General features: G+C 48.2%; 2 protein-coding genes across 2 annotated transcripts in view; one reads left to right on the top strand and one right to left on the bottom strand.

Moving 5' to 3' along the window:
* The first annotated feature begins 1,628 nt into the window (after positions 1-1,628).
* On the top strand, positions 1,629-9,471 carry SLC22A7 (solute carrier family 22 member 7). Its single transcript, XM_089918696.1, has 10 exons — positions 1,629-2,069; positions 2,695-2,822; positions 2,956-3,110; positions 3,234-3,402; positions 4,206-4,329; positions 4,656-4,765; positions 5,251-5,465; positions 5,672-5,780; positions 6,740-6,946; positions 7,356-9,471. The coding sequence occupies exons 1-10, from the start codon at positions 1,674-1,676 to the stop codon at positions 7,408-7,410; spliced, it is 1,668 nt and encodes a 555-aa protein (XP_089774822.1). The 5' UTR covers positions 1,629-1,673; the 3' UTR covers positions 7,411-9,471.
* Positions 8,157-24,986, bottom strand: part of CRIP3 (cysteine rich protein 3) — a 21,120-nt gene continuing 4,290 nt past the window's right edge. The window contains exons 2-10 of the mRNA XM_089918695.1: positions 17,742-24,484; positions 11,015-11,229; positions 10,653-10,747; positions 10,181-10,238; positions 9,953-10,084; positions 9,090-9,161; positions 8,873-8,967; positions 8,717-8,774; positions 8,157-8,540 (exon numbers count right to left, since the gene is read on the bottom strand). Of these exons, the coding sequence (XP_089774821.1) occupies positions 8,485-8,540; positions 8,717-8,774; positions 8,873-8,967; positions 9,090-9,161; positions 9,953-10,084; positions 10,181-10,238; positions 10,653-10,747; positions 11,015-11,229; positions 17,742-17,803 (843 nt within the window). The 5' untranslated portion in view covers positions 17,804-24,484 and the 3' untranslated portion in view covers positions 8,157-8,484. The remainder of the gene's footprint in view (positions 8,541-8,716; positions 8,775-8,872; positions 8,968-9,089; positions 9,162-9,952; positions 10,085-10,180; positions 10,239-10,652; positions 10,748-11,014; positions 11,230-17,741; positions 24,485-24,986) is intronic.

Here is a 24,986-nt window from a genome sequence, read left to right as displayed (position 1 = left end):
ATATTGCTTCTGTTTTATGTTTTGGTTTTTTGGCCACGAGGCACGTGGTATCCTAGCTCCCTGACCAGGGATTGAACCCGCACCCTCTTCATTGCAAGGCGGAGTCTTAATCACTGGACCGCCAGGGAAGTACCATGGTGAAGGGTTTTAAACAGAGATATTACCCTGTCAGATTTGTGTTTTAAAATGTTCATTGTGGTGGGTGTGTTGAGAGGGGTGAGACTGGAGGCAGGGGGGGTTGTATCACTTATTTTAACCCTCTCGCCAGACTGCATGCTCACTGGGGGCAGGGACTGTGGCCGAGGCATCTTTGTACCTTACAGAACGCTGAGGTTGCACAAGAGACTCAATATCTTTTACTATTATCACCTTCTGTCACCACCACCAAATCACTGCCCTCACTCCCAAGCCTATTAGCATCACCATTAACACACACCATGTCAACAATTTAGCTCTTTTCCCAGAGCTTTCTCAGTGAGCCCAGCCTAGGGCAAACTGGAACATCTCCAGCTCAGCAGCTTGGGTCAAAGGCCTGGGCAAGAGTCAGGGGTCCTGGTCCTCCGTCCAGCTCTGCTGCTGAGTCACTGTGTGAACCCAGCAAGCCGTGCTCCCAGCCTCCCAAACAGTTTTTCTTAACTCTTCAAAGTGGGGGCTAGATTAAATAAGAGGTTTTCAAATATTTTTGTTGCTTAGGCTCTTTAGAAGCTTATTTGCCAACCTGGTGTTTGGAGAATCAGATCAGAATAAATCTGACATTGCTGGCTTTCCCTGTGCTTTCGCGGCAGGGGGACATGAATGAGAACTGAGTGGGGAGTCAGACAAATTCTGAGTCTTAGGCATTCATTGCAGGCAACTATGCCAGGACCTTGGCAAACCCTTTCCTTCCCTACCACCACCACCCCCGCCCCCAGACACCACGGGGTAATCTAGGAAGCTCCTGAAATAGGGGCAGAGGGCAGGCAGAAGGGACTGTGTATATGAGAAGAGCCCCTGAGTGAAGAAGTGGGAGGGTGATAGGTCTCAGACCCCCAGATCAGCCAGGCTGTCCAGTGTGGTTCCAGGTGTGTCTCAGGCCAGGGCATAAGCTCCAGGTAGGGGTACAAGGAGGCCTTGTGGCTCAGCAGGAAGAACCCTTCACCTGGTTAGGGCCTGGCTGTCAGTCTTGCATCCTGAGCTGCTGGTCAGGCTGTGGCTGCAAATAGACCAAGCTGAACTAAGGCTTCACAGGACAAAGGGCAACCAGGGAGAGCTGGCACTATGCTCCAGGGGACCTCCCCTTTTAGGGACCCTTGGAAGCTCTGCTGACCAAGGGGCTAGGGCCTCACCTCCTACATACCCAGCTACCCCATCATGGCAGCACGAGGTTGCCCCACTTGGTCCTTGAGCACCAATATGTAAGTCCCAGAGCCACGGAGTCAGTGACCTCTGAATGGATGGCAGCCCCTCCCCCCAGGCACTGGGCCAGACAGGCAAGGATCCCTGGAGACCTGGGTGGCCTGGGAGGGCCCAATCCTGGGCCAGCCCCTGAGGGCTGGATTCTGGCTGCAGGCTCTCTGCTCATCAGTCAGTCTACTCCCGCCTCCAGAGTCCAAGGGTCCAAGTGGTGGGCAGTTTGAGCTGTGCTGGGCACTACAGAGGGAGTCCGTGCTGGAGAAGGTTGGTAGGTGGGCAGCATGGGATTCGAGGAGCTGCTACACAAGGTGGGAGGCTTTGGGCCCTTCCAGCTGCGGAACGTGGCACTGCTGGCCCTGCCCCGTGTGCTGCTGCCCATGCACTTCCTCCTGCCCATCTTCCTGGCTGCTGTGCCAGCCCACCGCTGTGCCCTGCCTGGAGTCCCTGCCAACTTCAGTCACCAGGACGAGTGGCTGGAGGCCCACCTGCCCCGGGAGCCTGATGGCAGGCTCAGCTCCTGCCTCCTCTTCACCCATCTCCAGGCCCTCCCCAACACCACGCTGTGGGGAGGGGGGCAGAGCCCTGGGGAGCAGCTGGAGGGTGAGCCCTCCACAGTGCCCTGCCCTCAGGGCTGGGAGTACGACCACTCGGAATTCTCCTCCACCATTGCAACTGAGGTACCCGAGCTGGGAGGTTGGGGGACATGCGAGTGGATGGGCCTGCCATTGCCTTGGGTGATTACCATGTGGGCATTAGACACATTACTTTACCATTTAGAGTCTCAGTTTACCAATCTGTAGATGGGATCTATAAATTCAAAGTACTGAGCTTCGTTCCTGGCTTGTAGTAAAGCCCCTGTGTGAGAGCTGCTATTATTAACTGGGAGGTGATTAGGGCAGGTGAGGGCTAAGATGGCTCTAAGGAGCTGGGGCAGAGATTTGAGAAGGGTGTTTCTGTACTAAGAGGTGGAGAAACAATAGAGGACTCCTCCCTCTTCCTTTTTTTCCGGGCCCCAGGTCTAGGATTTGTATAATCCATCTAGAGGAGTGCAGGTGGGGGCAGAGTCTCTCTGGGAAGGAGCAGAACTCCTGTTGTCACAGTCAAGGCCTTCTATGGGAAGACACTGAGGCTGCAGAATTGGGGAAGGGCAAAGTTTTCCACCCCCCCTCCCCAAGCTGGGGTGAATAGTTGGGGGCTATCTGACATGGAGGTACCAGGATGGCACAGTTGACCTCAGAAGAACCTGGGGTCTAGGAGAAGAGGGATTAGTACCAGCTGGAGAGGGCCCTGTGCCCATAGGAGGCCCCTCCCTGCCTGTCCCTGCAGTGGGACCTGGTGTGTGAGCAGAAAGGCCTGAACAGAGCCACTTCCACCTTCTTCTTCGCCGGTGTGCTGGTGGGGGCCGTGGCCTTCGGATATCTGTCTGACAGGTGGGGTGAGGTAGGCGGGCCAATAAGGGTGTGGGGTGGGGAACCCTTTCCACTAGCTGGGGTATGGGCCTAGTATACCTCTGTCTTGGGACTTCCCTACTACAGGGCGCTGACCCTGCATGACCCCGTGCAGGTTTGGGCGGCGCCGTCTGCTGCTCGTGGCCTATGTGAGTTCCCTGGTGCTGGGCCTGGCATCTGCAGCCTCAGTCAGCTATACCATGTTTGCCGTCACTCGCACCCTCACTGGCACGGCTCTGGCTGGCTTCACCATCATCGTGATGCCACTGGGTGAGGCAGGCAAAGGTCGGGTAGGGCCTAGAAGACTGCAGGGAGGCAGTTGTCAAGGGTGAGACTGAGCCCATCTGGCCCTTGCTAACTGTCTTCCTGTCTCCAACCGCGCCCTGGGTCCAGAGCTGGAGTGGCTGGACGTGGGACACCGTACTGTGGCAGGTGTCCTGAGCAGCACCTTCTGGACAGGGGGTGTGATGCTGTTGGCACTGGTCGGCTACCTGATACGGGACTGGCGATGGCTTCTGCTGGCTGTCACCCTGCCTTGTGCCCCAGGCATCCTCAGCATCTGGTGAGACCCGGGGGTAGCTGGGGAGTGGGAGATACAGGAGGCCAGAGACAATTAATCAGAGGCTGAGATTCGAAGACAGACTGAGAGATGAAGAGAAACTGTCAGTGACCAACAGAGAAAGAGAGACAGAGATCAATACAAAGAAGATGGCACCAGGCATGTGAAGCAGAGAAACAGGGAACAAAATATAGAGAGATAGAGATGGAATGACAGAGACAGAACCACTGAGAGACAGTGAGAGACCAGGACCGAAAGGCAGACTCAGAGGCACAGATAGAGCTGAACACATGAGTGACAGAAGAGACAGAGCCAAGCACAGACAGGCTGGTGCCCTGGAGGGGTGGGGGTGGCGGCCAAGCCAGCACAGGGGTAGGGAGTCCAAGCAGGAGGTGGGGGGCTGGGTGAGGTGGGCATTTCATTGCCTCCCCAAAATGAACTGGTTTTGGATGATCCCTGTGGGTATGTCTGTCTCTCTTTCATCCTATGCCCTCTTGTCACCTGTGGGTGAGGTGGGTAGCTGGTCCTGGGGGCTGAGGTTTTGGGAGCAAGACCAATTCAGCTGAGTAGAGAAGGGACTCCCAGGCTGTGGAGGACCTAGGCCTGGGCAAGGAAGAGTGGGAAGAGGTGGCTTTGAAATTGGGCCTTAAGGGATGAATAATGAGGAGGGCTTGGGAAGAGAACACATTCCAGGCTGAGGGGACTGTGTGTGGAAGAGCCTGGAAGCTGACAGCCTGTGGTGTGCCCAGGAGGAAGACCTTAGGGCTTAGGGCGCTCTGACTGAAGGGCCTCCTCCTGCCCCCCAGGTGGGTGCCTGAGTCTGCACGCTGGCTTCTGACCCAGGGCCGTGTGGAAGAGGCCCACAGGTACCTGCTCCGCTGTGCCAGGCTCAATGGGCGGCCTCTGGGTGAGGACGGCCTGAGCCAGGAGGTGAGAGTGAATGTATGTGTGAGTGCATGCAAGTACGTGTGTGTGTGTGTGTGTGTGTGCCCTGTGTCAAGGGTCCCCTTCCTGGGATCCACTCTGTGTGCAAGAAAAGCTCCTGGCCCCCAGTGGAGTGTTCCAAACTCTTCAGGATGTCCTACTGGCCCTGGTGGGCCACACCCTTGACTCAGGACCCACCCTACTCAGCTCCCACGTGCATCCCCTCCCCCACTACTGCAGACGAGAAGGATGGAGACCCAGGGAGAACAAGGTGCCTTGTTCAGGCCACATAGCCAACTCAGATGTCACAAACTCTCCTCCTTCCCCACCAGGCTCTGAGCAAAGTGGCTGCTGCGGAGCGGGTGGTCCGAACACCCTCATACCTGGACCTGTTCCGGACTCCAAGGCTGCGACACATCTCGTTGTGCTGCATGGTGGTGTGGTGAGGAGGGGGCCTGGTGGGGTGGGGGAGGGGCACACTCCACTGGTGCTGAGTGTGAGAGGACAAGGGACAAGTGAAACTGTAACTGCGGATGGCAGGAGGATCCGCCTCTAGGGGGGAAGGGGGCTCCGGGAGGTCAGGATGGAGCAGGCATCAGAGACACGTGGGGTTAAATTCAGGCTCTGCCACCTCCTTACTGTGAGCCCTTTGACAGGTCACTTAAACACTCTGAGCCTCAGTGCCTCTTCTGTACAACCGGACGCTATTAGTTCCTATCTCACAGGGTTGCTGTGAAGATTAGGTAAAGGTGCTTGGGCTACTGGCATGTGCTGCACACTCAGAAGGGATTATGGGGACACGGAAGACCGTGGGCAGCGGGCTCCGAAGGTGGGGGAGACGGTCCCTCTAAAAGGCCAAGGCTCCTGAGAAGAGAGGACAAGGGGGCGCGAAGGAGGACCCCTGAGTGGCATCGCGACCCCCCTCAGGTTTGGAGTGAACTTTTCCTATTACGGCGTGAGCCTGGATGTGTCGGGACTGGGGCTGAACGTGTACCAGACGCAGCTGCTCTTCGGGGCCGTGGAGCTGCCCTCCAAGCTTCTGGTCTACCTGTCGGTGCGCCACGCCGGACGCCGCCTCACGCTGGCAGGAACGCTGCTCGGCGCCGCCCTCGCCTTGGGCTTCAGGCTGTTGGTGTCCTCCGGTGAGCCCCGCCCCAAGCCCCGCCCATTCCCGTAGGCCCCGCCTTCTGGCCGAGAAAACCCCGCCCCCCAGCGCCACCCGGCTCTTTCCCGGAAGCCCCGACTCAAGGCCAGTTAAGTCTGGCCCTCTCCGGAGGCTCCACCTCCTATCCCGGGAGAACCTCTGTTCTGCAAGGCCTCCTCACCGCCTGAACCCCTTTTCCTCCAGAGGTGAAGTCCTGGAGCACCGCCCTGGCGGTGATGGGGAAAGGTTTTTCTGAAGCTGCCTTCACCACTGCCTACCTTTTCACGTCGGAGTTGTACCCTACCGTGCTCAGGTGAGGGGTCCCAGGCAAGCCACCTGGAGGGAGGGCTTGTTAGTCACAACTCTTATCAACACGCCTACATACACACACTGCACCCCAGTCCCTGTCGCCCATTCCTTACAGAGCTAATCAGAGCTGTTTGTGTTTGCCTAAGTCTGGGAGGAGGTGGGGCATTTAATCTTCTTTACTAAGTGACCTTGAGCAAGGTCAGACAACTTTTCTGGGCGTCCTTTAAAAGAAAACAGTCTCAAAAGGCCCCATCTGGGGCTTCCCTGGTGGTGCAGTGGTTGAGAGTCCGCCTGCCGATGCAGGGGACATGGGTTCATGCCCCGGTCCGGGAAGATCCCACATGCCGCGGAGTGGCTGGGCCCGTGAGCCATGGCCGCTGAGCCTGCGCGTCTGGAGCCTGTGCTCCACAACGGGAGAGGCCACAACAGTGAGAGGCCCGCATACCGCACAAAAAAAAAAAAAAAGGAAAAAAAAAGGCCCCATCTGTCCATCCCATCCTACTCAACACAGCCTAAGCAGAACTGCCCTTGGGGGTTGTCTCTGGACATAAGGCCCTGGCCCTTTCAGGTAGCTATTGACAGGTGGGGAGGAGATGGGTAGGCAGCTGGGCATGTTTAGAAAGCCTTGTGTCTCCTGTAACATGGCAGGGTCTGTTCCAGCTGCTGACCCCTTCCTTTCACGCTACCCTTTCCCCATCCTCTTTCTGATGACTTTTTTTTTTTCCTTCAGCAATACCTAATTGGTACTATCAGAATGGGGGCCCATCCTCTGGTGGGTGCTGGCTTGGGGGCCCCTGGCCTAGGGGTGGGTGGGAAGACCACCTGATAGAAGACTCAGCTTTCTTAGTTGTCTGGGAAGAAGGGGGCACCAGGCCCTGCCAGCCCAGAAAGGGAGCCCCGTGAGGCATGACCGCAAGTAGGTGTGAGCACCAACCCCCTCCTCCACCCTCTCTCTCTGAGCAGACAGACAGGGATGGGGCTGACTGCACTGGTGGGCCGACTGGGGGGCTCTTTGGCCCCACTGGCAGCCTTGCTGGACGGAGTATGGCTGTCACTGCCCAAGCTCGCTTATGGGGGGATCGCCCTGCTGGCTGCCTGCACTGCCCTCCTGCTACCAGAGACAAAGCAGGCACAACTACCAGAGACCATCCAAGACGTGGAGAGGAAGAGGTGTGTGCACAGGACTGTGTCTGTGTGAGCACATGCATGTGGGTATGGGTGCTCAGGTACCTGACCCCTTAGGTAAGATTCAGAGAGGAAGACATGTCTGCACATGTGTGTCTGGTGCATGTATGCAAGTGTGCATGGGTATGTGACCTGAGGTATGTAAACTGCGTGTATAGAAGTATACATGAGTCCATACCTGTGTGTGTGTCCAGGAAGAAGAGGATGTGTACACACACTCAGGTATGCCTACATGTCAGGGATGTGTCAAGCATGTGTGGGAGTCACTTGTGGGAGTACATGTGTTTGTATATCAAGAGCTGGGGGGAAGGCCTAGGCCAGCCCTATGGGGCAGGCTGGGGTGGTAGGCTGGGAGGATAAACCCCACCATTGCTCATGACTCCTTCCTCCTCAGTGCCCCATCCAACCCTCAGGAGGAAGAGATGCCCATGAAGCAGGTCCAGGACTGAATGCAATCAGGGGCAGGCCCTCCATGGAAGTTCTGCAGCAGGGGCTGGGAAAATAGAAGGGCAGGCCCTCTGACCAGGGCTGGGGGCAGTGAGCCCCCTGTCCAGGGCTGGAGTTGCCCCCTCTCTGTGCTCATCCAGCCTTGACTATTTGGCGTCCAGCAACAGAGCAACTTCCCAGAATGCAGTGGGCTGCTGAGAATTCTGGCACCCCTCTCATGGCTGGGGGGATTCTGTAAATAAAGGTGCCCCTTGGGTTAGGGCAACAGTGAGGAGCTGTGGGATGAGCCCTGGATGGGAAGCCACTGAGTCTGGCCCTGGGTTCTGGTCCCAGCTTTGTCACTGATTTCTGGGTGACCTTGGGCATGTGGCTTTCCCTCTCTGGGTCTGTCTGGTCATCTCTCAAATGGATAATGAAGCTTCTTAGCAGACCTCGGCGCAGGATCTATCTGCTCTCATGCTCAAATGAGATGCTGAATAAGGTGCTTCCTCTAGAGATGGTGCTAAAGAAAGAACTGTCCTATGACGACTTCTGGTACCAACAGGGCTGGTGGGCATGCTGTCCACTGCGTGGTGCTGGGAGCTGCCCAGTGCCAGAGCCAGGGGACCAGGAGAACAGAGCTCTTTGTTCCCATGGCTGGCTTTGCTACCTCCCAGTCACTTTGCAGGGTAATGCATCCCCACACCCCTACACTCCCCACCCTCCAACCCACTGTCTAGGCCTCATGCCCAAAGAAGAGTTGAAGGCATGGGAGCCAACATTTTATTGGAGAAGCCAAAATAAACACAAGTTTTATGAGTACCTTGAAGTTACAGAATTTGCTGGGTCAAGGGATTGGGAAGACCAAGACACTAACCTTCAAATGGGGTGGCCTATGTCCCCTGACCAGATAGGAATGGGAAAGGAAGAAGTTGGCAGAGAAAGTGTAGACTCTGGTCTACCATGGAGCCTAGGCCCAGGCCGCCAGAATCACACCTTCTCCCACCCTCATGGGACTAGAGAATTCTGTAGCTTCCATTGGACCATGGAGAGGATGATGGGAGGCCTGAGTTAGGGTGACCTCTGCTATGAGCATCTCATTTGATCTCCACGGGGTCATAGATGTAGCAGCCCACATCACCAATGTTCACACCTGAGGGAGAGAGCCCCATCACCAAGGGCCTTGGGGCTGGGGAGGGTGCTGGGCTGAAGGCTGGAGGGAATTGGGAGGGGTCTGGGGTGTGTTTGACCACAGGGGAAGTTGTCCACACATCCCCACAGACCCACATGCCATACTTTAGGCCCATTGTCTGGGGTGGGGCTGCCCACCTTTGGGGCCAAACAGGTAGCCATAGCAGGGGATGTGGCAGTAGGGGACGCCGTCATGCTGGGACACAGAGAGAAAGAGAGACATCTCAGCTTGGCTCTTTTCCCATCTCCAGCCTCCCTCCTCCCAGCATAATCACCCACCCCTGCGCTGCTCACCTCAGCGTGACTCCCAGCAGTCAGGGTCTTCCGGCACCGCTGGCACCTCAGACAGGGTCGGTGCCAATTTCTGCCCAAAGACATCACCTTCTCAGCTGGTGGGGGAGAGATGGTAGTTCAAGGGGCAGGGCAGGGAGACCCACTTGCCTTGTACCACCTCCCTGCCCTTTGATGCCCATCCTGCACCCCTCTCTCCTAGCTTTCTGTTGTCACTTACCGAAATAGACGGGTTCCTTACAGCCAGGGCACAGCGAGGTCTCCCCAGTGAACGTCTTCGTGTGGGGAGGGCCTTTAAGGGGAAGAGGCCCCCGCTAGGGCTGAGGTGGAGGCCAGGCCTAGACAGGGCCCATCAGCCCTGCCCTGCATATGGCACTGTCCTCTTCCCAAAGCCATGCTCATCCCAGAGCCTCCCACCCGCATGGACATGAGCCTGCCTTCCTCAGGCAGAGCTGAGTCCCCTCTGACTCCACTTCCTGCCCCATCCCTCCCTGCAGGAGGGACCACCTGCTTCCTTCTCATCCTCCCAGGGGCTCAGGTGCCCACCAGCCCAACCCCGTCAGCAACTCAATCCTCAGGAAACCTGAGCTGATATAGGAGCTGGCCAGGGCAGGGGTGTCAGGTGTTGGGGAGCACAATGTCACTGCCCACTCCAGGGGATGGAGGAAGGAACAGGGAGAGGGGAGAAGTGGAAGAAATGTGAGGGGCTGGCCCATCTCAATGACCCCTTACTCTAGGTCATTCCTTCCATGGCCCTGGCCTGGGAGGGGCCTGAGTTCCAGGCCAGCTTTGCCTCTGACTAGCTGTGTGACTGCACAAGGTCGTTTGCCCTCTACAGACCTCAGTTTTCTCACCCGTAAAATGGGGGTGATAATGCCACCTGCCCGATTTACCTCTTACTCAGCAGCTGACAGGAGGAAACATCAAAAAAGGGGCCACGGAGAAGAGAAGTCTTTGCCATGAACAAAGTTGTAGGAATGTGAAGCAAAGGACTAGGTGGGATACTGCCACCTGGTCCCCATCCCCTGTTCCATCCTGGGGAAGGATCAGGAGGAGGAGTAGCTGGGGCTTGATCTCACTTACTTTTCTTGCCCTGTGGGAGGCCAGTCCTGGGCCTGGGGGGGCTGAAGCTGCTGGGGCTAAGAGGAGTAGCACTGGCAGGGGTGGGGGTGGGGGAATTGTAGAGGTAGGAGCCCACACCACCAATGTTCACCCCTGCAGAGAGAAGAGGGGAGGTCAGGCTTGAGCCTCCAGCTCCCAGCCACATGGAGGGTTCTGCTGTCCCCTGGCCCGTTCCAGGCTGGTACTTACCCCTGGGTCCAAAGAGAGCCCCATAGCATGGCTTGTGGCAATACGGCCTTCCGTTGTGCTAGGCACAAGCAGAGGGAAGAGGACTGCTTAGGGCCCAAGGGGGCTCTCCTGTGCCCCACAGGCTTTTCCCCAGGACAGGCTGCCAGGTGTGTCTGTCTACTGGCCTGGGCTGTGGGGGCTGGGAGCAGTGAGGGGTGGGCTGGCATGCCAGAACTGCCATTGTGGTCAGGGAGACAGGGAAAGAGCAGGTCAGGAAGCAGTGCTGCTTCCCTCCCCCACCTGATGAAACGCATGGGATCCACCAGCACAATTCAGGCTCCCCACATGCTGGCTGGTGTGGTGCCTATTGGGTAGGTGATCTTGGGAGTTGGCTGCTGAGGTTGACTTTGGTGGGCCAATGGGGCTGAAACCGGGGGCTGGTGACTCGGCGACAGTGACAGACACAAGGCTGTGCACCCTAGCCCGGCCTCACCTCTGCATGCCCTCCTGGGGACAGGACGCTGTGGCAGTGCTCACATTTCAGACAGAATGGGTGCCAGTTCTTGCCCAGGGAGCTCACCTTCTCTGCTGTGGGGGACAAGGTGCAACCGGGCAGAGCCAGGCCAAGCACAAGGCGCCCTCCTTTCCCCCCTGTTCCCCCCCACCGTTATTCCTAGAGACGATGGGGAGTGTCGTCTCTAGGACGGGAGGCCAGTTCCATCCCGCCCGAGTGCTGTGCACCCCATAGGTGGAAAAGGGGGCTGGGACCACACCGTGGCCAGCTCCTTGCGTCCTCATGGAGCCCAAAGGCTCTCACTCGCCCCGTCTTCTCCCCTTCCTCCGCCCAGGCCTCACCAAAGAAAACGGGTTGCTGGCAACGTGGGCAGGTCCAGCTCATGGCTCCGCTCTGAGCAGCCGGCGCCGCACACTGCACACTGTGGTCAAGTCCTCCGGGGTTCAGTTCCCGCCCCCTTCGCTGGCCCCTCCCATGGCTCAGCCTTGAGCCTCTTTGGGCTGAATCCGCTGCTCCTCTGTTCCCACTGGCTGCCAGAAATTTAGAACCACTCCACCTGGGGAACGCAGGCAAATTTGCTGTTACTTCCAAACACTGAAGTATCAGACCGGTGGACAGGAGAGAAGATCCTGAAGCTAGACTGGGAGGGGAGGGAGTAATGAAGACGCCTGGAAGGGTGGCACTAGTTCCTGGCTTGGTACAGAGAGGAGAACTGTTCAGAGTGTAGACGCCATGAAAACACCATTATTTCCCCAAATCGAGGAGTTAGGCATTCTTTGAAATGGTTTTATTCCGCCTTCTCCGTGGCAGATGGTTAAGAGCTACGGAATCTGGAGCCCATCTCTGTTACTTACTCATTCTTTGGCTTCAGGCAAATTACTTAACCTCCCTCTGCCTCCGTTTTCTTATCTGTACAATGAGTAAAGTAATAAGTTTCTCCCTCATAGGACTGTGGTGACAATTAGATAAGTTAATACTTGCAAAGTGCCCAAACAGCACGTGGCACCTAAATGCTATAAAAGCAGTAACTATCATTATGATGGATCCCACAGTGAACCCAAGACTCAGTCTGGAAGCCCCCAAACGGGGTCTGCATACTGTGGTTTGCTCATAAAATTATAATGCTTATTTATTAAAGTTAAAAGTATAATTCAGACACCAATTACATATTCCTAATTTGGTTTAAGATGTTTTAATATTTGTTAAAAGTAGCTCAGCAATGCTTCAAAGGACACTTCAAGAAACATAAACCCACAGAATGAAAGAAAATATTTGCAAACATATATCTGATAAGGGTCTAGTAATCAGAATATAGAAAGGATTTTTACAACTCAACAATAAAAAGACAACCCAATTAAAAAATGGGAAAAGAATTTGAATAGAGATTTTTCCAAAGAAGATATACAAAGGTCAACAAACACATGAAAAGATGCTCAGCATCATTTGTCATTAGGGAAATGAAAATCAGTAACACAATGAGGTAATATTATACACCTACTAGAATGGCTATAATAAAAAAAGATGAGTGTTAGTGAGGATGTGGCAAAATTGGATCCCTCATACAATGCTGATGGGAATGTAAAATGTGTAGCCCTTCGAAAAATAGTCTGGCAATTCCTCAAAAAGTTAAAACTTAGAGTTACCATATGACCAAGCAGTTGCACTCCTAGGTGCAACTGTCCACACACACACACAAAAAGCATATGTCCACACAAAAACTTGAAATGAATGTTCATAGTATTGCTATTCACAACAGCCAAAAGATGGAAAAACCCAAAGCCCATCAACTGATGAATGGATAAATAAAATGCGGTCTATCTATGATAACGTATTATTTGGCCATAAAAAGGAATGAAGTGCTGATGCATGCTACAACATGAATGGACCATAAAAACATTACATTAAGTGAAAGAAGCCAGACACAGAACACCACATATTGTATGATTCCATTTATATGAAATGTCCAAAAAAGGGAAATCCATAATGACAGAAAGTAGATTAGTGGTTGCTAGGGGTTTAGGGGAGGGACAATTGGGAGTATCTACTAATGAGGACCAAGTCTCCTTACAGGAGAAATGAAAATGATCTGGCATTAGTGGTGATATTTGCACAACCTTGTGAATATACTAAAAATCATAGCTTTGTACACTTTAAAAGGGTGAAATTTATGGTATGTGGATAATGTCTTAATAATTATGCCTGAGGGGAACTACTTTTTTTAAAAAAAGGTAGCTCAGTGGACTTCCCTGGTGGTCCAGTGGTTAAGACTCCACACTTCCAATGCAGGCACCATCAGTTTGATCCCTGGTCAGGGAAGTTCCTCATGCTGTGAGGTGTGCCCCCCCGCCCCCCAAAATAAAAAAATGACAACAGAAAAAGGTAGCTCAGCAAATGAGGGGCAGAAGAGAGGCCTTGATTACTTTGTGCCAGGGCCCCAGCAGAGGAGACAATTCCTCGATGAAGTATCATGGTGAAATGAAGAGTTTTCCGAGAATAAGTTCCTGTGTTTTGTCAAGTCAGTTCAGAAATGGCTGAATGAGGCGTGTACTAAACCCATCACTGGGTTGCAGCGCTGTGCCCTGCTAGATGAAAGGAGTCCTATTTGTGTCTTAGGAGTTGGAGATCCTCTCTGGACTTCAATCCCCTCAGATGGGCAATGGGGATGGGACTGGGTCTCTGAACTTCTGCTTAACACTCCTGTTTCCTCACTTGTCTCCATGAGTACTTTTTGCTTCTAACAACACTTGCTTTATCCTCCTTGATGACTTCTGAAGGTGGAAGGCTTGCACATTGTGAAATGAACTTTTCTACACTTCTCATTATTTGTTTGTTTGGGGGAACATTTCAAGATCCTTAGTGTTATAACTGTTTCTGGAAGGGATTCTTCTTTAACGAACTTGAAAAGTACTAGTTTTAGCCTCCACTGATATTTTACTCTCGTGTTTCTGCCTCTCATGTGTTTCTTCTTCAAGACGGCAGCTCAAGTTCCACTGCCTTTTGCTTTCTAAGGCTCACACGAAGAAGGTCCACATTAGGAGGCTGGGAGGACTTCACTGTTGTATCTATTCTTGGACATGCTGCCTCCTTTAGAAAGGCTAACTTCATCTGTCCAAGGATCTATCCTCAGAATTTCCAGGCCACATCAAATAATCCTTTTCTAAGGTTCCCCACCTCTATCTGCATTCGATCGCCTTGTGCCCATGCCTCAGCCTCTTAGTTGGGTCATCTTTACCCTGGCATCCAGCACAGGGCCCCATATAAAGAAACAAAGACTGAAGTGCTTTACTCCTCTCCATCTTCTGTGGCCTTCCAATATTGCATGGCCACAACAAACACAGTATGCCTCATCTTTTCTATTTCAGTGCTTATGAAAGACTAGTTGAGGCTCCTCCTTTTCAAATATTTGCCATCCATTTACAGGTACAACAAATCACAGTATTCCACTCTTCTTCCTTGCCTGGCTTCCATTATTCTGACTCTAACCCAAGAGTCTTTTTTTTTTTTTTTGCGGTACGCGGGCCTCTCACTGTTGTGGCCTCTCTCCCGTTGCGGAGCACAGGCTCCGGACGCGCAGGCTCAGCGGCCATGGCTCACGGGCCCAGCCACTCCGCGGCATGTGGAATCTTCCCGGACCGGGGCACGAACCTGTGTCCCCTGCATCGGCAGGCGGACTCTCAACCACTGCGCCACCCGGGAAGCCCCTAACCCAAGAGTCTTTGTAAAGAATGTTAACAGGGAGAATTAACATCTCTGTAGGAATGCGTTTGCAGTCACTAACAGTGGCTGTTTTGAATACTTTGTGTGACTAAAACCTCTAAAATGATGTTTTAACAAATACCACAAATGGATAAGTCCAGTTGAGTGTAAGTATTGCCTACTCAGTTGAGAGGGTGTAGTTTATATTATCTCTTATAAGAGGCAGACCCCTCTTCCATAAAGATAGCTATTCCCTTGGTGCCCCACCCCACTTTTTTCCTGCACAGACCTCTGTCACAGTATCTGTAATGTTGTGTTACACTTATTTACTTTTCTTTCTTCAGTTAACAGGATTGATTGAGACTTACTTATCTGTGTATCTATAGTATCAAGTATAGTGGGGGTGCTCAGTAAATGACAGTTACTACTACTACTACTATTATTAAAATCTTCCACTAACACTCTTCATGTTTTTATTGTCAGGTACATATATGTTTTAGATTGTTGTATTTTCTTGATGAATTGACCCTTTTATTGTTGTTCTTAGGCTGAAGAAACAAGCTTTTCAACTCTAGGTGAGTGGTAGTGGGAGATAATGGCCTTAAATACCTGGAGGACTGTCACATGGAAGAGGCATTAGGGGTACCACCAAGACCCCTGGATAGAAGTCGCAGGGAAGCAGATTTGGATTCAGTCCACAAAAAGAACCTTCTAATAGAGCCAAATATGCAGTGACTGCTTCAGAAAGCAGTGAGCTTCCTGTCTCTGGATGTTATAAGTAATGCCAGAGAACAAACCAACTAATTGTCATTGTTGCAGAAGGAATGCAAGCATCATATACAGACAGATCTTTAAGGTTTCTTCACAATTTGACGATGTATTATTTTGTGATTCCATTCCCCAAGAGAGTTTGAAATCTGTGTTAGCAAGAGAGCATTGCTAAAATAGTGACAGCTACCACCTATGGAATGCCAGTCGTAGGCGTTATACTTATTACTTCTGATCCTACAAAACCTGATGAAGGATTTAAACATTACATTACCAACCGTACAGAAAAGGAAAGTGGCTTGGAGAGGTTAAGAAATGGTTCAACACCATACAGACCCTCATGCGTTGTGACTCTTGAACTCATACTTTTTCTACTTGATGCTCCTAAGCATGGTTTCTGCTAAGCTACCCATGTGTTTCAGTCTGAAAGGATACTACTCTTGTCTGTACAGCATCTCTGTACTAATTGATAAGAAGGCCTATCCACGTAAATAATGGGTTGAGATACAAGAGGCAGGGAAATGTCATTAAAACTTTTCCATGGCTTCTCGGTACCCTCAAGATAAAGTTTTTAACTTGGCTCTAGGACCCTCCACCTTTCCAGTCTTCTAAGCCATTTCTCCTGTTGCCTCAACCTCTGTAATTACAGTAAATGAGCTTCTTAAATCTGCCAAGTTCTTTCCTGCCTCGGGGCCTTTGCAAAAGCTATCTTTTTTTCTGGGAGCTTGCTTCTCCAATATCTTCACCTAACTAATTCTGCTCCCTCCCCTCACCTATTCAATACCAGGCTACTGGCCCCAGGCACTCCCTCCTATAGCATCTTGTGCTGGGGGTAAAGGGGGTAAAATCTATGACAGCTGTGTTTTCCCTGCCTGAGTGCTGAACCAAATGAGGGAAAAAGTCAAATGGAGACCCCATGATAAAAGCTGAGTTTGTAGCTTAGTGGGAGGGTAAAATAGGTCTGCCAACTTCCCACCCACCTCCCCCGCCACATTCTAGGCTTTGTGTACCTCATTACTCTGTGAGCCCTATGAGGGCAGGGACCAGGACTGTTCTGCCAACCAGTGCATATGCTTCCAATGCCTTGCTCAATCTCTAGCACATGGTGCTCAATAAAAATTTGTTGGTGAATGAATGTTAAATTTTGCACACAAGTCTCCCTCAAGTGTGAGTAGATGAGGACCAGTGGGAGAGATGTGCGATTACGAGTGGACTGGTAGGGGTTGACAGTTTTGTTATAACAAAAGCCCTGGAGCAAGGGGAGCTCAGTTGTCTAGGAGTAGACTCAGGAGTTTGTTTCTTAATATACATGAGGATCAGCATGTATGATGCAAAATGGAATACGATTTAAAGTGATCCTGATTATAAATACTAGGAGACTAATACAGTAAAAAGAACTGAAAATTTGCTTTGGCAGCAAATCAGTCCCACTTTACAGTCATTCACAAGAACTTACTAATTAAGCCTAATTAGCATGTAGCACAATTATGCCTATCATTAAATATATGGCAAAAGAGAGAATGAGGGAAAAGTGTTGTGTAAACTGTAAAGCACCTTACAAATATGGCTGCTGTCATGTGTCAGGTTGGCACTGCAGTGAGTTTTGATTATAACTATAAATTCCACTCATTTTATACCTTTGTAGATTTGTTCAAGTACATGGCCATATGCTTGTCACTTTAAGGCATTATCAAAATTTGTATCTATGGATGACTCTTAAAAGGTTTCACTCAGTTCTGTATGTTAATGAAAAATCAGTCTTACCTCTTTATTGTTGTGTTTCTCAACCTTTATTACCCATAACCCTTGTGCTTTCTCACTCCATGTTTTGAATATCCCCTACAACTAGTAAGTTTTACTTTCTATAGTTTATGAAAAAATAAAAATAGAAACATACACACAAAACAAAACCAGACTGAAATGCTTTCTTAAAATACACTAATCCTCCCACCTGTAGATAATTGCTGCTGTATAATCACACATTATTTATGGCTCTTGCAAGAGTCTGTCCGATATTTCCCTTGTTTCCCAGCATCAACTTGCCATCATATGAACCTGTTGAGAGCACTCTGTATTAGCTACTTGTGGTTAGCTGCTTAGGGCTATTGAGTGAGCTACATTTTGTGATTCAGTGGTATCAGCTGGACTAATTCAGAATCAAGACTGCTGGAAAGGACTTTTTGCCCCTTCACCATGTGTGCCTTCAACCTATGCTTGTGACGATATCAACAACAGCTTTAAATGATGGTTTTCCATGCAAAGATGGATTTGGCCTCTCAAGTATCACTTGGGAATGTGTATTTCATCTGAAAGTATATTTTAGAAAATGACCTCCAAATAATTTGCAGCATGAAAAATGTATCCATATTCTGGAAACTGAGAGAAGAATAAGAGTGAAACTTGGTGGTCAGCTTACTTATAAATCTGATAGATGGTGACAGTGCTCCTTGGTGGAAACTACCAGCAACTTCCTCATCTTCTTACTAAGGTCTGGGGGGTAATTTTTTTTTACAATATACAAGAATAGTCCTTCCATGTCACGAGACTATGTAATAAGACTAAAACAGTTTAATCTTATGAATTCAGACAAATGCAAATGCTTACCTTTTTATAGAGGAGTCTTTCAGTTCCTCTATGAAGCTCAAGGTCACAGAATCAGAAGCCATGTTCTAGCCTCTTCCCAACTCCAAAACGATTGGGCTTTCTCTCTTCTTCTCCTGAGCTTTTGGAACAGGCAGAACTGTAAGATCTTTATTTCTAATCTCTTACTACCCCATACCATCACCACCAAGAAAAGGGCAGCAATTACTAGTATCTTAGTGGGGATAAGAACCTGAGCACCGTCTTTTGATAAAAAGCCACAAAGAGGGAAGGCTACAAACAAAGAAGGCACTGAATCTTCGCAGCTCTATAGGGGACATTTTATTTTCTACTTAGAAAGCATTTCCTTTGGAGAACTTCATCTTCCCCCACTGCACATTAATTCAACTTAGTCTAGATTCCTCATTAGGGTAGACCCTGTCTTCCCAGGGTGAGCTTATGACCAGGGCCTGGTCTGGATACTTCATCCACCTGGTCACAGTAATTGTTCAGAGAGAGAAATGTGGCCCAAGTCACACTAATCAACATCCTCCCTGAGATTTTTTTGGTGCTATAAGGAAAGATACACCTCATTTTCTAGACAGAGGCCTATAAGAACCATGGCAGCTTGAGCCTGCAGGTGCTAACTTGCATCTGAGTGGAGAGAAAATAAGAAGTTAAGCAGAGCTGAGGAAATGGGGAACAAAGAGTCCTGATGACATCTCTGACCTCCTGGATCTAATTCTGACTCGGTTTCCCAATTACCAAACCACAAATTACCACCTATTCACTTTTTTTCTTAAGCTTGTGTGAGTTTAGTTTCTGTTACAACCAAAAGAATCCTAATTAATACAATATGTACCTTTATACAGACAGAAGTGCTTCTTCTTGTGTTTAAGAATTACATCATGTTGTGTAAAGTTCTGAAACCGTAGGTAGTTTTATACACACATTTTCTTTTTTTTTTTTTTTTTTTTTTCGGTACGCAGGCCTCTCACTGTTGTGGCCTCTCCCATTGCGGAGCACAGGCTCCGGACGCGCAGGCTCAGCGGCCATGGCTCACGGGCCCAGCCGCTCTGCGGCATGTGGGATCTTCCCGGACCGGGGCACGAACCCGTGTCCCCTGCATCGGCAGGCGGACTCTCAACCACTGCGCCACCAGGGAAGCCCAATATACACACAGTTTCTTAATGCATGATTTTCAGGATAACGTTGTAAGGAAAAGACTAGAAAATAATATGTAAGAAATGGATCTTAGACAAGTAATCCAATTAAAAATGGGCAAAGGATTTGGACAGTTCTCCAAAGAAGATATACAAATGGCCAATAAGCACATGAAGAGATGCTTGACATCATTAGTCATTAAAGAAATGCAAATCAAAACCATAAGGAGATACCACTTCATACCCACTAGGATGGCTATAATTAAAAAAGAAAAACAGAAAATAACAAGTGTTGGAAAGATGTGGAAAAAATGAAACCCTCACATTCCTGGTAGGAATATAAAGTGGTACAGCTGCTGTGGAAAACAGTTTGTTTGACAGTTCCTCAAAAAGTAACATATTGTAATGTCACAGAAATGGCACCGCAGAGATCTCCAAGAATCAGTTCCTCCACTGAAGCGATCATTAAGCTGGCAAAAACTGACAGAATCAACTTTTTCAGAACTCTGGAATCTAATAAAAAACTTACAGTGGAGTCCAACCAGTGGTGTGCTTAATGAAAAAAGCAGCTGCAAAATTTCAGTAACAAAGCATTGTAGCATTTTTGCTTACCCATCTAACATCCCCCATTCCGCAGCTTGGAGGTGGCCATTGGGACAGCAGCCCATATTCCTGGTGTGGCTTGCGGGTGCCAGGGGAAGATAATATGCACCTTGTTCTCAAAAGATTGTAGCTGTGAATCTTGCCCTGTCTAGCGGTTTCCCGAGGAATCTGTGCTGAGGCTGACCTTGTTTTGCCCCCCTCAAGCTGGAGCAGCTTTCAAAGCATCCATTGAAAGCATTTAAAGACATATACTACCAGTGGCTGCACAGAGAAAGAAACAGCGAATGGAACAAGCATCAGACGGATCTAAAAGTCTGGAAAGGAGGAGTCTGAGGAGGAAGATACATGGGGAAATAAGAACTCTGAAGGGCTACCATGTGTATGGGGAAACCCAGCATGTAAAGTATATGCCCAGAGACAGATGAGAGTTCAGAAAAGACCTGAGAGGACCCTAGGCTTGCACCTTTGGCTGAACTTTGGGTTCCAGGCAGCCAGGAGGTGAAGGCCAAGGCAGAGTTTTAGGGAGATTGGCTTAGCATTGAAGTGGTGCCCCAGGTCAGTGTCTGCAAAGACCAAGAGAAGTGGGTTTTTTGTCTGTTTGTTTTTGTTCATTTTTTCACTCCAGGCATTTAAGGAAATCTCTGTCAGGTGACTGACTGCTGAGATACTGGAACAGAGATTTAAGGACCAAACACAAGCATACAGTCTTAGCAAAAATAGTTTGGAAAAGTCAGTAAACAAATGATGACTACAGACTTCAATAATCAACAACAGCAAAACTTGGGAGGGGGATCTGACTCCCAGATTGACACATCATAATATTCAAAATGTCCAGTTTTAAACAAAAAATCGCAAGGTATAAAAAGAATAAAGTATTGTTCATTCACAGGAAAAAAGAAGTTTATAGAAACCATCACCAAGGAAGCCCAGACACTGGACTTATTAGACAAATATTTTAAATCAAATATTGACATAATTGAAGGGGAAATAGACAGTTCTACGATAACAGTTGGAGATTCCAATACTCCAATAATGAATAGACCATCTAGACAGAAGTTCACTAAGGAAATAGACGACTTGAACAATACTAAATTAACTAGGTCTAACAGACATACAGAATACTTTATCCCCAAACAGCAGAATACCCAATCTTCTTAAGCTCACATAAAACATTCTCCAGGATAGATCATATGTTAGGCCACAAAGCAAGTCTTGTACATTTAAAAAGATTAAAATCACACAAAGGATCGTCTCCAACCACAATGAAATAAAGCTAAAAATCAATAACAGGAGGAAAACTGGAAAATTCACAAAATGTGGAAATTAAACAACACACTCTTAAAGAACCAATGGGTCAAAGAAAGATTCAAGAGAGAAATTATAAAATACTTTGAGATGTGTGAAAATAAAAACACAATATATCAAAATGTATGGGGTACAGTGAAAACAGTGCTCAGAGGGAAACTATAGCTGGAAACATTTTTAAAAAGAAGATCTCAAATCAACAACCTAACTTTTACACCTTGAGGAACTAGAAAAAAACGGAGCTAACAAAAGCAAGTGAAAAGACAACCTACAGAATGGGAGAAAATATTTGAAAATATCTGGTAAAGATCTAGTATCTAGAATATGTAAAGAATTCTTGGGGCTTCCCCGGTGGCGCAGTGGTTGAGAGTCCACCTGCCGACGCAGGGGACACGGGTTCGTGCCCCGGTCCGGGAAGATCTCACGTGCCGTGGAGCGGCTGGGCCCATGAGCCATGGCTGCTGAGCCTGCGCGTCCGGAGCCTGTGCTCCGCAACGGGAGAGGCCACAACGGTGAGAGGCCCGCGTACCCAAAAAAAAATAAAAAAAAAAGAATTCTTATAATTCTACAACAAAAAGGCAAACAACCCAATTAAAAAATGGAAAAGGACTTCACTAGACATTTTTCCAAAAAAGATATAAAATGGCCAAAAAGCACATGAAGAGATGCTCAATATCATTAGTCATCAGAACCACATTAGTAAATCAAAACCACAATGAAATATTGGGATGGTTATAATATATGAAAAAGGAAATTAAGTATTATGAATATGGAGAAACTGGAACCATCATACATTTTACTGGAAGGGATGTAAAATGATTCTGGTGCTGTGGAAAACAGTTTGGTGGTTCCTCAAAATGTTAAACATAGAATAACCATATGACCCAGAAATTCCACTTCTAGGTATATACTGAAAAGAACTAAAAACAAGTACTCAAACAAATACTTATGCATGAATGTTCATAGCATATTAGGCACAATAGCCAAAAGGTGGAAACAACCCAAATGTCTATCAATGAATTAATGGATAAATAAATTGTGGTATACACAGACAATGGAATATTATTTAGCCATAAAAAGTAATGGAATACCTATACTTGCTATAGCATGGATGAACCTCAGAAACATTCTTCTAAGTGAAAGCAGATAGAAAAGGTCACTGATTGTATGACTCCATTTATATGAAATATCCAGAATATGTAAATCCACAGAGACAGAAGGAAGACTGGTGATTGCCAGGGTCTGTGGGAAGGTAGAAATGGGAACTAACTGCATAAGGGACACAGGGTTTTATTTTGTGGTGGTGAAAATGTTTTAGAACTAGACAAAGGTTTCGGTGGCACAACACCGTGAATGTACTAAATGCCACTGAACTGTTCACTTTAAAGTGGCTAACTTTATGTTATGTGAATTTCAGCTCCATAAAACAAAAACAAAAAGCACCTGAGATAGCAGTTATATTTCAGGAAAGTAGTGACTGCAAGAGAACAGGAGAGGGGCTTCAGGGCTGTTGGTCACATTCCATGTTTTGATTTGGGTGTTGGTTACCCGAAGTGTTACACAAACTGTTCACTGTGTGAAAAGTATTGAGCTTAACACTTTGTGTGTGCTTTTGTTTTGTAATATGTACCTTATACTTTAATACAAAATTATATTTTTAAAAAAGTTAGAGTTGTCATGACCCAGTACATACCCAAGAGAATTGAAAAGTATGTCCACACAAATACTTGTACACAAATGTTCACAGCAGCATAACAGCAAAAAAGTGGAAATAATCCAAATGTTTACCAACCAATGGATAAACAAAATGTGTTTATATCTATACAGTGGAATATTATTCAACTATAAACAATGAAGTACTGATACATGGTACAACATGGATGAATCTTGAAAATGTTAAGTGAAAGAAGCCAAACACGAAAGACCACATATTATATGACCCCAGAATTGTCCAGAATAGGTAAGTTCATAGAGACATAAAGCAGACTGATGATTGCTGGTGGCTTTGGGGTAATTGGGAATGTCTGCTAATTGCGTTTTTTAAGTGGGGTGATGGAAATATTCTGGAATTAGATAACAGTGATTGTTGCACAATCTTCAACACGCTCTTCTTACACACTTTAAAATGATTAATCTTATGTGAAATTTAATGTTATATGAATTATATTTCAATAAAAAAGTAGATTTTAAATATTTAATCATTCATAATGTATGTGAACTCTAGCATATCAAATTTTAAAAGTCCAAAGGGAAAAATATTATTCTAAAAAATGTTTCCTTTCCCCCGGCCCATGCCCTAAATCAGCACATCTCAAAGGTGGACTCCAGACATTACTGAAGAAGGGAGGTGTAAGCAGCAAACCAGGGGCTGGTAGGCAGGTGAGTCACATTTAGGAATAAAAGCTGTGACCAACACCCTTGATTGTCCCTGAGCAGAGGAATGTGGTAGATGATGAGAAACAGATCTTGGACTGGAGCAAGGGAGAGAAAGTAGTGGTGACAAAGTGTTGGCAGCCCTGGCACCAGGCTGCTTTCCATTGCTTCATCCACAGGGTCATGCCTGAGGAATGAGTAGTCATTAACTGATATAAGCTCAGCAAAAAGAGGCCCTGAGATACTTTTTACCCCTTACTTCTTCCTTCGTATTCTATCGATGGCTTTGATTGTATATTATGCAGTTCTTTATATTTATAGTGTTATGAGTAGTCCCCAAAGTTACCCAAACCACAGATTTATTTGGGCAGTAAAGCAGACCTCCAGTACTCTAAAAGTGCCAGCATTTACAAATCAGAAATAAAACTAGGTTAACAGTTTTAAGGGTAAATTTGGAGTTGGGGCAGCTCAGATTTAAATAAATCTCAGAGTTTAAAGGACTTAAAGGTCAGGTTCTCATCCTCACTGTGTTCCTGAGCCCAGTTCCAAAGCACAAAAGGGCGTAAAAGAAACACCTACTGGCTTTTTAGATGAACAGAGAGTAAGGTGTTTCCTTGGTATTTTGAAATGCTCGCCTGTTTCTGTGTACCAAAAGTTCTGTGTGTAGAAGAGGTAGTAAGACTGAATGGAAGCTGCAAGACAGCTGTCTTGAAGTCTGAAATCCCAGGATTTTTCAAACACATCCTTTGTGATTGTCCCCCCTTCCCTGAGACTCCTTTGTCTATTTATACCCCACTCCTCTAAGGACATACCCAATTTTTACCCTGATTCTTGTATGGACCAGGTAGGAAGGCTAAAGCCAAGACAGGAGATGTTTTACTAGCTGGGAGCATTGGGCTCAGGGCCCAGGAGGGATGAGAAGATCTGAATTCCACAGCTTTAACGTGAGTATCGTGGCACAGAATGAGAGATGGAAGTTAGGAGACAATTTGAGATGAGGAGTGGAAAGTTTAAAATATACACCTTCTCTGCATATCCTCATCTTGTTCCTCCTCTACCGGTACAAAGATATAGACATACATAAATAACATATTCGCTCACCCAACTCACCATTTCCTGGCAGCTAAAATAACAGAGCCTTCTCCATAACCCATTCCTGCCCCAGCAACCATACCCACCTTCTGGAAGTCAGACCCTAGAGGTGACTGCCCTTTGGCCCCAAGGGTACTCATCATTTCTGTGGCTTCTATCCCTGTCTCCCTGGGGTAAAAATGTCTTCTGCAGTCCTTCCTTCTAGAAATATGAAGACTTCTGCAATTGCCCCTGAAAAGAAAGGAAGATAGGTGGGTTAGAGTCGGTAAACGTCATCATAATCATCCTTATGTAGGTATACCGGCTATGGGAGGGCTGGATTGAACTTTAGGAGGGGCAAAGTATCGGAGAGATGAAAGAAAACAGTACCAGAATATGCTTTAATTTTTTTGCTATCTTCCTCTACTGTAACGTAACTCTGTCTCTATTTTTTTGGCCGCGCTGTGCGGCATGCGGGATCCTAGTTCCCCAACCAGGGATAGAACCCCTGCCCCCTGCAGTGGAAGCGCGGAGTCCTAACCCCTGGACCGCCAGGGAAGTCCCTCTGTCTCTTTTTTTACTCTGCTCTTTCACTTCTCTTAAACATGCTCATTTCCCTTGTTTTCTACAAAACACTTTTCTTGCCTGATGCTCCATGAGTGGAAGGAATAAAAGCCTGTAAAGCTTTCAATCAATACATCTAGATACGAGTTACCTTCTGTCTTTCTGCATGCAACAAAGACTTTGTGGTATC

Source organism: Delphinapterus leucas, chromosome 10 (genome assembly GCF_059928025.1).
Source record: "Delphinapterus leucas isolate spDelLeu-1000000601 "Yukka" chromosome 10, BTC_Dleu_Yukka2, whole genome shotgun sequence".
Lineage (NCBI taxonomy): Eukaryota > Metazoa > Chordata > Mammalia > Artiodactyla > Monodontidae > Delphinapterus > Delphinapterus leucas.
Note: the sequence above shows the minus strand (reverse complement) of the source record. Positions and strands in the feature narration are given on the sequence as shown.

Excerpts from the sequence above, each read along its gene's own strand:
- SLC22A7 (XM_089918696.1), top strand. The coding sequence starts at position 1,674 with ATGGGATTCGAGGAGCTGCTACACAAGGTGGGAGGCTTTGGGCCCTTC. Across the intron at positions 3,111-3,233 it reads CATCATCGTGATGCCACTGG|AGCTGGAGTGGCTGGACGTG; the intron begins GTGAGGCAGGCA and ends CCCTGGGTCCAG. Across the intron at positions 5,466-5,671 it reads CAGGCTGTTGGTGTCCTCCG|AGGTGAAGTCCTGGAGCACC; the intron begins GTGAGCCCCGCC and ends CTTTTCCTCCAG.